Below are 12057 nucleotides of genomic sequence, written 5' to 3' on the forward strand. Positions count from 1 at the left end.
TAAATAAGCCCCAATATCAACGTGGTACCCAAGAAATCAAATTTCTTAGCCAGAAGAGACTAAGGGCGGGAGAAGCATTTGTAGGATGGGGTTTGTCTGTGAGACACTCACCAAGTGCCGCAGAGTCATGGAGTGGTCTTCTCCTGGAACTTGTGGTGGAGAATGAGTAGTATGGTGTCCCAGGTTTTCCTGAAGAAGACAGCTGTGCTGGGCTTCCAAGCCCTAGATCTTGTCTCAGGAGACTAGACTATAAAACAAGGCCAAGGAAACAAGTTATGTTCCCACTGATAATGACCCAAACCTAAAAATTTCAATACTTCTAAATTATTTATAGTTCCTTCAACAATGTTTTGAATTTAAGAAGCATCCAATAAGTACTTATTTGAGTTCAATTAGACCATTTATTTAAGCATATATTTCTTTCCCCCCATCCGTGGATGGCCTACTTTCTAATAATTATGTGGATCCATATAATTTTAAGGCTGAAAGACACTTTAGTTACTATGTGGCTCTATCCATTCATCATCAAGAATGTTAAAGAAAAAAAAAAAAAAAAGGGCCACCCAGTCTTTGCTTGAATGCTTTCATGACCACATATGCATCAATTTTGTTCCTTTCCTATTCTCTTTCTGGATAGCTCTCATTGTTTGAAGACCACCAGTATTTTCAGGGCTAGCTATTCCTTTGGTAGGAATCACCAAAAATTCCCACACTTAAACAGTGATTAGATAAGGTGTCATCTTCAACAGTGTCTCCTAAAGGGTTTGAATATCCTCCTTACGGTCCCTGACACAGATTCTGGATATATTTTCAGTTTATCAAAGTCTCTTGTAAAATGGAATGGAGGACAATATGTCAGATTACTGCAGAATAGTTTTCACCACCACATTTGTGCTAACTCAAATTGAAAGGTTAAGAGTGATCACACCCTACTATACTGCATATGCTGCAATTAAGTCATGTGCCTAGGTACATACGTGCTCCTGACCCTTAAGTCCATGGGCCGACACTCTAACCACTAAGGCAAACTGCCATAGCCTGTTTACTGATTTATTCATTTACTTATTTATTTCGTTAATCCTCACATGAGGATATTTTTCCCATTGCTTTTCGGAGAGTGAAAGGGGTGGGGGAAGACAGAGAAACATTGATGTAGATACACACATAGACTGGTTGCCTCCCGCATGCACCCCAACTGGGGGCAGGAAGAGAACCGCAACCCAGGTATATGCCCTTGATAGGGAATGGAATCCAAGACACTTAGATGCTCGGGCTGACGCTCTAACCTCTTAGCCACAGTGGCCAGGGCCTGTCTTATTTTTAATGTAGGCATTTATAACTATAAATTTCCCTCTAATTATTGCTTTTCCTGCATCTCATGTTTTATATTGTCTTTTCATCTTCACTTGATAGTTCATTTTTTTTAAAAGCCTATTCAACAATGCTGAAGCACAAACAGCATGGATGGGCATGGACAGCATTATGCTAAGCGAAATAAGCCAGTTAGAGAAAGATAAATATCACATGATCTCACTCATTTGTGGAATATAATGAACAACATAAACTGATGAACAAAAATAGACCCATAGACAGAGAAGCATTGAACAGACCGTCAAACCTCAGAGGGAAGGCAGGGGGTGGTGGGGTGGGGTGGTGGATAAGAGATCAAACAAAAAACTTGAATGCATGCATATAAGCATAACCAATGGACACAGACACTAGGAGGGTGAGGGCATGTGCTAGGGGGTGGGAGTGGCCGGGGAGAGGAAGACATATGTAATACTTTAATCAATAAAGAATAAAAAAAACAACAACAAAAAACAATGCTGAAGCATACATTAAGTACTCAAAGTACTAAACCAGGTAAAGATCATTCTATCTTTTAGAAATGGTTATAATTAAATTTTTTTTTCCAGACTCCTCAAAAGGTAAATTCTTCTTGATAAAGGAGAAAAGTGAAAAGAAAATTTCAATCACCAGATAATATGATGTGTACATGAAAAGACTACATAGTATTATTAATGTAATTATTTAGCATTAAGTGCACAAATTCCAACAGATACAAGGTTCAACAGATTAAGAAAGATGTGGCTCTGGCTGGTGGCTCAATTGGTTGGAATGTCTCCCATACATCATAAGGTTGATGGTTCAATTCCAGGTCAGGGCACATACCTAGGTTGCAGGTTTGATCCCTGGTAGGGTGTAAATGGGAAGGCAACTGATTGATGTTTCTCTCTTTCTCTCCCTTCCTCCCTCTCTAAAATTAATAAACATATCTCTGGGTGAGGATGAAAAAAATAAAGAAAGATGTAATTATCAGACATAAAGGAGAAGCAGTACCCCTTAAAATAATAATCTAGGAGAAGTGATAAAATTGAGAAAATCAATATAAATGTAAACAGCACATGTATTCTTTCTATTTCTATAGCAAACCTTTAGCAATGGATCTGATTATGTCAAAGTGGTACTGACATTTCATTGTCATGTATGCTTTGTGTTTTTCTTTCTTTTTTGCCCAGACTAGGCACATTCAACATTCCTCAAACAGCAATCAAAATATGGCTCAGTGTGCTGGATGGGACATATTATTACCACATGTTTGAGGCCAGGGGTCATGTACCTTGAAATTTTCCTTTAAATAACAGTCTTTTAGGATGTTCCCTGCTCAGTGCAAAACTGCCTTTCATATCATATTTTCAGGCATCTGCTGTATTTATTACTTCATATGCTTTTTCTCATATAGAAGGCACGTATGAAACTGGTCACTGTACATATACAAACAAATACATGAGAGGAACTGGGTATTCATATGTGTCTTAACAGTGCTCCTTATAAATTTCCTTGGCATATAAATTCTAATGGGCATATAAGATAATGATTTATAGAATGGGTCAACAATTTGCAGGTCAAATTGGGCCTGTTTCAAAAATATTTTATTGGAACACAGTCTCACCCATTCATTTATATATTAGCTATGGTTGCTTCTGTGCTACAACAGATAAACTTTCAGATGAGTAAAATGTAGCCAGTGAGTTATTTCTTCAAAGAAGTCAAATAGTAGTCATAATAAAGACTAACAGAGGCATAAAATAATCTGTCATGAATAGAAAAGCTCATTTCTTATAATCCTAAAAGTAGATGAAATGTTTCCAAAAACTGTATGTCCTGAAATAGCATGAGCTTCATAGTTAGCTACCCTGAGTTTGAATCCTGACTGTATGATCCGGGGTAAATTATCTAACATTAATACATCTGTTTCCTTTTCTATTAATGGATGTATTATCAATTAGTTTACAGGGTTGCTGGGAGAAGTAAATAAGGATTTAAATAAAACTAAGCATGGTTGTAGAACCTAGTGAAAACAAAATAAAACAAAAAAAATGATTACCACATTCTAAGTATCACAAAAGAATAAAAATAAGATGAATGACATTTTAAATTGTTTCCTGGGCACAAACTCTTTGTTCTAAGGTAGGAGATCTTGAGTGCCTTGAATCAAAGATGTTAGAAGCAGCAAAGAGGACAGACAGGCTCCTTGAAAGAGGGTTGACAACTAGAGGCTAAATCCTGAGAGGAGTGTGACAGATTCAAACTGTTTCAATTTAAGTCAAGAATAAATTGACATATGACAACTTATTTCTCAAAATGATTAAGCAAATGTAAGTATTTTTGTATAAACCTACCTTTAGCATCCAAACATATAAACACACATTGAGTGAAAGAAAAGGAATGGTGAATTATACAAGTGTGGTGGAATGTTAATTAATGAATCTTGGTTAATAAGGGCATGGATGCTCATTGTACTATTACTGCATGTTTCCTGTGAATTTGCAATTTTTTCAAAATAAAAAGTTGGATAAAATCAGAATAAATATCAAGGATTCAGAAGCACACTTTCAAATGTATTATCTCAGTTAATGGTTACTACGACCTTAATTATTATGTAAATTTTATGTTTTACAGATAGCAAGTAGTAGAACCCTAATTTGAATCTAGGTCTGTTTCAGAAGTTTCTTTCTCAATACAACAAGACTTCTACAATAGTCAACGAACCTAATTACCATTTATAAGATTGCTAACTTGGAAAAAAATAAGTGACCTGTCCATGAATTTGGTGGATAACAGTCCTAAAGCTGAGGTGCCCACAGAATACATATTGGTAGACTTTGCACAGATGCATAGGATAAAGGGGCAGGGGGAGGAGAATAAGCTTTTTGGGACAAAAAAAATGTGCTTGCTAACAATTTTAGTTCTGCTAAAAACTTTTTCCTTACTAGAGACAAATATGGAGATGTGGTTAGGGAATAAACACTCTGTCTTACTCTATACTGAATCTTAATGTTCCCCCGCAAACTGGAGAAGCTGTCCTAATCATAGAAATAACCTATTTAATCTGTATCTTGAGCTATATAATTAGGCAAAGTAAATGTAGAAGAAATTGTTCCTTTTTTAAGAACACAAGATGATACTTTATCCTATTAACTAAAAATAAATTTCTTAATACTATAAGAAATAAAGAAGAACGTTCATTCTAGATCTGTGAAATATGCTGTTGGTAATTTAATGGGGATTGCATTGAATCTATAGATTGCTTTGGGAAGTATGGACATTTTGATGATGTTGATTCTACCAATCCATGAACACGGTATGTTCTTCCATCTGTTTATGTCTTCCTCTATCTCTTTTTTCAGTGTCCTGTAGTTTTTCGCATATAAGTCTTTTACCTCCTTAGTTAAGTTTATTCCTAGGTATCTTAATTTTTTTGGTGCGATGGTAAATGGGATTGCCTTTTTAGTCTCACTCTCTGTAAGTTCACTATTGGTGTAAAGAAATGCCATGGATTTCTTGGCATTAATTTTTTATCCTGCTACATTGCTGAATTCATTTATTAAGTCCAATAATTTTTTGATGGAGTCTTTAGGGTTCTCTATAATTCATCTGGAATAAAAAAAGACCTCGAATAGCTGCAACAATCCTGAGAAAGAAGAACAAAGTAGGTGGGATCTCAATACCAGATATCAAACTGTATTACAAAGCCACTGTTCTTAAAACAGCTTGGTACTGGCACAAGAACAGACATATAGATCAATGGAATAGAATAGAGAGCCCAGAAATCAACCCAAACCACTATGCCCAATTAATATTTGACAAAGGAGGCAAGAGCATACAATGGAGTCAAGACAGACTCTTCAATAAATGGTGTTGGGAAAATTGGACAGATACATGCAAAACGATGAAACTAGACCACCAACTCACACCATACACAAAAATAAACTCAAAATGGATAAAAGACTTAAACGTAAGACGGGAAACCATAAAAATACTAGAGGAATCCACAGGCAGCGAAATCGCAAACATATGCCGAAGGAATTTCTTCTCTGATAATGCTCCTAGGGCAATGGAAACTAAAGAGAAAATAAACAAATGGGACTACATCAAAATAAAAAGCTTTTGCATAGCAAAGGAAACCATCAACAAAACAACAAGAAGACCCACTACAGGAGAACATATTTGCCAATGATATCACCGATAAGGGTTTAATCTCCAACATTTACAGGGAACTCATGCAACTTAACAATAGGAAGATAAACAATCCAATCAAAAAATGGGCAATGGACCTAGATAGACACTTTTCGAAAGAGGACATACAGAAGGCCGAAAGACATATGAAAACATGCTCAAAGTCACTAATTATACGAGAGATGCAAATCAAAACGACAATGCGGTATCATCTCACACCTGTCAGAATGGCTATCATCAACAAATCAACAAACAACAAGTGTTGGGGAGGATGTGGAGAAAAAGGAACCCTTCTGCACTGCTGGTGGGAATGCAGACTGGTACAGCCACTGTGGAGAACAGTATGGAGCTTCCTCAAAAAACTAAAAATGGAACTCCCATTTGACCCAGTGTAACCACTTCTAGGAATATGTCCCAAGAAACCAGAAACACCAATGAGAAAGGATATATGCACCCATGTTCATAGCAGCACAATTCACCATAGCTAAGATTTGGAAACAGCCTAAGTACCCATCAGCAGATGAGTGGATTAATAAACTGTGGTGCACCTACACAATAGAATACTATGCTGCGGAAAAAAAGAAGCAACTCTTGTCTTTTGCAACAGCATGGATGGAACTGGAGAGCATTATGCTAAGTGAAATAAGCCATTCAGAGAAAGATAAATACCACATGATCTCACTCATTTGTGGATTACAGAGAACAACATCCTATCTAATAAAAGACAAACAGGGTAATTAACCGTACCTCCAATACGCTTCCCATTGGCTAATCAGGGCGATATGCAAATTAACTGCCAACCACGATGGTGGCCGGCAGCCACGCAGCTGAGGCAAACATGAGGCTTGATTGCTCCAGTGATGGAGGAAGCCAAGGTTCCCTGCCTGCCGCGGCCCAGCTCTGAGCCCTGGAAGCAACAATGTTTCAATTATAGAAGCCAAACAAACCTCAGATACCTGCTTTCATCAGCTGAGGCCTCAAGCTGGAGCCGGGCCTCAGAGCTGGAGCCAGCCCTCAGCTCCAGTGACAGCCATAGAAGGTAAATAAATCCCAGAATAAAAAAAAAAGAAAATAAGGAGAGGTTGGGAGCTTCAGTCGCCCACCAGCCTGAAAATGCCCTCAGCCCCTCACCCAGGCTGGCCAGGCACCCCAGTGGGGACTCCCACCCTGAAGGGGGTGCGACCAGATGCAAACAGCCATCAGCCCCTCATCCAGGCTGGCCAGGCACCTAAGCGGGACCCCCACCCTGATCCAGGACACCCTTCAGGGCAAACCAGCTGGCCAACACCCGTGCACCAGGCCTCTATCCTATATAGTCAAAGAGTAATATGCAAACTGACCCTAACAGCAGAAAGACTGGGAATTACTGGTCACTATGACACACACTGACCACCAGGGGGCAGATGCTCAATGCAGGAGCTACCCTCTGCTCAGCCACAAGCCAGGCTGATGGCTGCCAGTACAGCGGTGGTGGTGGGAGCCTTTCCTGCCTCCTCAGCAGTGCTAAGGATGTCCGACTGCAGCTTAGGTCTGCTCCCCGCTGGCAAGTGGACATCCCCCGAGGGCTGCTGGGCTGCCAGAGGGATGTCTGATTGCCATCTTAGGCCCAATCCCCCGGGGAGCAGGCCTAAGCCAGCAGGTGGTCATCCCCTGAGGGGTCCCAGACTGCGAGAGGGCACAGGCCTGGCTGAGGGACCCCCCCACCAGTGCACAAATTTTGTGCACCAGGCCTCCAGTATACTGATAAACAGGGACAGATCCAAAGACAGAGAAACAGCGATCATACTATCAATCCCCAGAAGGAAAGTAGGGGAGGGAGGGGGTAAGGGGAAGAGATCAACCAAAGGACTTGTATGCATGCATATAAGCCAAACGAATGGACATGGACAACAGGGGGATGAGAGCATGAGTGGGGGGGGGGGAGGGAGAATGGGGGTTAATGGGGGGATGAGGACACATTTGTAATAAAGAATTAATAAAGAATAAAGAATATCTTAACTAATAAAGAATTTTTTAAAAAAAGAAATAAAGAAGAAGTTTAAGACAAGGTTTTCTCCCAAGAACTTGACAATCTAGGAAATAATATCCATGAAACTAATGGAATGTGTGACTAAAAAAATTAAGGGCTAAACTATTATAAGCCTAATATTTTTATATTCTCCCTCCCACGAACAAAATAATGTATTTTTCCTTTGATTCTTCAAGCATTTTGGAACACTAAAACACACATAATAAATTATTTTCCCCTATATAAATTACATAACAACTCATGTTATTGATTTTCTGCCTGCCTAAAACAAATAAGAAGCATTATTGATTACCACTGATCTTGTCCTGGAGGTATCTCAGGCAAAAAGAATACACAAGTATCCCAGAGGATATAGAACTAGGCAAAGCAGTTTTATCCTGTTTAGCTGTCTTATTCAAGGCAGAATTAAAATTCTGAAAAGATATAGTATTACATTTCTTACACATGCTTAGAAAAGAATCATTTTTACAATCATCTAGAACCTCATCTGTGCAAAATATATCTAATTACTGAAGAATAATCAATGTAGGGTTATCCTTGAAACACTAATATAACCTAGATTATTGTAATAAAACCTACATCAAGCGAAGTTTCATTTTAAATTACATATGACAAACCTCTAGGCAGTAAATAAAACCACCCATTTCTTTATAAGGAACTTAATGTAGCCTATTTGATAATTTTTTTTCAAGTTCTCTCCTTTTTCATATGCTTGAGAATTCCCAACTCTAAAATGTGAACTTGAAAAGACTATTTAATGTAAGCCTTCATGATAATATTGACTGAAAAGTAAAGGACTCAAATATAGTAGGGGGCTTGGCCAACATGATTTATCAATGAGACTGCTTAATTTTTGTATTAGAAGGTACTCTAAATATGATTTAATAAGAAAGCAAAAGAACATTCTATGTAAAAATAGTACTGCAATAGCCAGGAGAATTCAGAATTTAATTCACAATTTAATAATTTGGATATTCTTTACCTTTAAAAGAGAAAAGTGTTTGAAATCTTGAAAAACATAGGCTTGTTTCCTAAGAACTGCTTTTTACCATTAAATGGCTTAGCCCCAACAATGTACTACATATACTTTGATATCCATAACTTGTTTAAATAAAGACCTAATTAACCCTACATCTAAAATTATTAGCCTCATTTATTACTAAAAATTAAGAACTCATCACTAATTTGTTTTCTAAAAAAAAAAAAAAAAGATGGAGAATACCTAATGTTATAATCACATAATCTCAAAAATATTTAATATGGACCCCTGGAACGTCTGCTCTATGTGTATTCTGCAGAATTCCTTAATTTCATACCTATAATATACCCCCAAAGTAGTATGCAGTTTCAATACATAAAAGCGAACAGCCATTCTCTTTTTGAGAGGAGAATGTAGAAAAGTATAAAACAATCATGATAAAATAGAGTACATAAATTGTTAAGATTTCTCAGTTGAATTCTTTATATTGCACCATGTATTTGTCACTGAAGGATGAAGAAACAAAATTGTTCTAAAATCAAAATGAGTACAGTATTATCATATTTGCAACTGTCCTTTTAATTTAGAAACATCACAGCAGAGTTTATCTGTAAGTCCATTTGAAGTTTCAGAAATTATGACAGCGGAACTGAAGAGTGACAAAGAAGTCTCTCACCTGGAGTCACAAGCAAAACTCTCAGAGGATGAAGGGGAATTTAGGGCAAACTATAAATGTTGGGCTTTAATAATAACCAGTCTTCTGTTAATTTTCAACAAATAATTAAAAAACAGACTGCAATAAAATCCAAATTTGGGAAACACTGACATTTGTGAAATAATTGTATTATGATGCAAATTAATTTACATTGAAATTCTAGGGATATGTTAGCAATTATCAGCATGTTGTTAAAGAATTCTATCCTGAGAATCTCATTAGATAGTGATGCTAAGTACAGTTGTTATCATTCTGAGAACAAAAGAATCTTGAATGAGTAATCAATAGCAACTGGCAGAAAATGAGACATTAATTATGATCCTCTCTAGTGTTTTGTCTAAGACAAGATTTCATTAAGTGCTTTGTGCAACCTGAATAGTTCCAAGTCATTACCAACACTTTGGATGAGATATTAATTGGGGGGAGGGGAGAATGGAGATTTACAGGGAAACAAAGTAAAAGGAAACCTAAGATGCTTCTATATTCCTTTCCCAGGTCAATAAAAACACACCAACCACTACTAGCCAACTTTAATGCTTGGTCTTTTACAAGTCCCAAATCTTATCATCTTAAGACTGTCTCTTGAAAATTTAATTATTATTTTCTATACTTAAAGTGTCATGCAGGTTTGAGAAGATAATGACAGTCATCCATCAAATGCATCCTGCCAATGCAATCAACCCAATCTATCTTGAAAAAGAGAAAAAAGAAACTACCTATATACTATTAAATTACCAAAACATAGTAATCTTAGGATTTAAGTTTACCAATCTTCTTTAATTATCAGCAACAGAGGGAAATTTTATCATCTTAATATTTCCCTCTCAGAATTTTTTCTTTCTGAACTTTTCTCCCAAACCCGACATCAGCCAATGAAAATATATCAAAGTAGAGATTTGGGATGTAGATCAATAAAAGAAAGACTTCTTGAAAATAAAAGAACTATGAAGAGAACTAACTAAAAGCCATTTTAATATATCCAATATTTAAATAACTGCAACTATGCACTAAGAATAACTTTCTTTTAGGCTTTTATAGGCTTCCATAAAGAGAGTCCCTACTTCCAAAAGTGCTGTAAGGGATTTCTTGAAGGCAGAGATGGGCATGCTCTGTCTTCTTCCAAACTGAGTTTTTCTGAATTCTGCATGTAGAAACTTCCTTGTTAAACAGGACCTTCTGAAAAGCATCTGCAAAGCTACCAGGAAGCCTTTGAGCAGTTTCTTTTGTGAAGACAAAGGAGCCAACTGTGTGAAGTGTAACAGCATTAGAAGAACAGGAGATAAATGTCATTTCTCTTTTGTTTTTGTGGAAATGGTGTTAAATAGTGGTAAGAATTTCAGCAGAGGTTCTAATACTTTGAAGCCACTACCTTTTTACATCTAGTTATTGAGTACCCCCTTCTTCCCAATCCCTTGCCTTTCCCGGAATACAATTAAGAGCAACACAAACCCCAATATTAGTAAGTACTAGGCATATAATTAGGCATGCAATACTTTTTGAACTGAAACATTCTATACTGGACATCTTTAAGAAATTAAACTTTTTATTTTTGAAATTCTCAAATATAAACAAAAGTAGAAAAACACACAGTACAAGGAACCTTCATGTACCTTTCACTCAGCTTCAACAACTCAGCATTCTGCTCCTGCTTGCTTCATTTATTGTCATCTTTCAGCTCTTGTTATAACCCCCAAAACTGACAACAATCCCTTATTATCATGTAATATCAAGTCTGTGGTCACCTCTGTTTTAATTTTATATTCTGAAATGGTGTCTATTCTCTAGCCATTATTTAGTAGACATTTTTCTCCCAAAATAAATTTGCAAAAGAATAAACTGACTTTTTAAAATAATGTTCCCCAAAAGTACTAAGAACCACCAAAAGTATAATTAGTAAGTAATATGGAAAGAGCAGAAACAGAAACAATGAAGATTTTTTTCCCCTTGCCAATTCCCCTGTACAATATAATGCTCTCTGGCCTTTTAACAGAAGCAGGAAATTAAAATTGCCTACTGCCAGACACTTCAAAATGAGACTTTCTTCCCACAAAACAATTTATTTTACCTATGTTTCAAACTCACAATCCCAGAAGCTCACTCAGCAGGCAGCTGATGGCTTATTCCTCTTGCTAATGAGCTTTCTCCTAGATCACAGGATTCAAATCCAAACATTTTCTGAATGCCTACTGTGTGCCAACCATTGTATATGGCCCTTTGACATGCTACTGCATCAATAAATAATCTCATGGATAGCTTCAACACTGACCCAAAATACAACTTTTATGTCTCTTTAATATTCCTGACTCTAACAATCCTCTAACCACCATCGAATAATTTATTCCCAAAAGGATATTGTTACTACTGGGAACAACATGACTTCTGAAAATTTTCAGTACAATATTCAACTCTGAGATAACCTATTCTTACAGCACCACTGTCCCCTAATTCCTGACTACACTTGTTCTTTTGCCTCAACACATCCAATATCTTGACCTTTTCTTTTCCAGTTCCAAAGTTTAATCATGGCTTCATTTCCTTTTTTCAAAAACTAGACCATAAAGTCTACTTCTTTAACCATTATCACATCATTACCTCACTTCACTTATCAACTATGAAACCTTGGATAAATTGTATAACCCCTGACAGTTCAGGTTCTTGGTTGTGAAATAGAAAGAAAAATAGTACCAGCAATAGCAGCAACAACAACACATTTTTTTCAGAGAGTATTTCAAGGACCAAATGAAATATATGTAAGGTGTTATACACAATGTCTGGCACTAGGAAGAGTCTGATGTATGCCATCATATGCATTAC

At 36.8% G+C, this 12057-nt stretch overlaps 1 protein-coding gene across 5 annotated transcripts in view; it reads right to left on the reverse strand.

Annotated features, from left to right (window-relative positions):
- The window catches only part of TCF12 (transcription factor 12), a 370918-nt gene that overhangs the window by 105595 nt on the left and 253266 nt on the right, over positions 1 to 12057 (reverse strand). For all 5 annotated transcript variants that reach the window (XM_059700173.1, XM_059700160.1, XM_059700181.1 and 2 more), the window contains one exon: positions 112 to 247. In XM_059700173.1, the coding sequence (XP_059556156.1) occupies positions 112 to 247 (136 nt within the window). The remainder of the gene's footprint in view (positions 1 to 111; positions 248 to 12057) is intronic.

Source organism: Myotis daubentonii, chromosome 1 (assembly GCF_963259705.1).
Source record: "Myotis daubentonii chromosome 1, mMyoDau2.1, whole genome shotgun sequence".
Lineage (NCBI taxonomy): Eukaryota > Metazoa > Chordata > Mammalia > Chiroptera > Vespertilionidae > Myotis > Myotis daubentonii.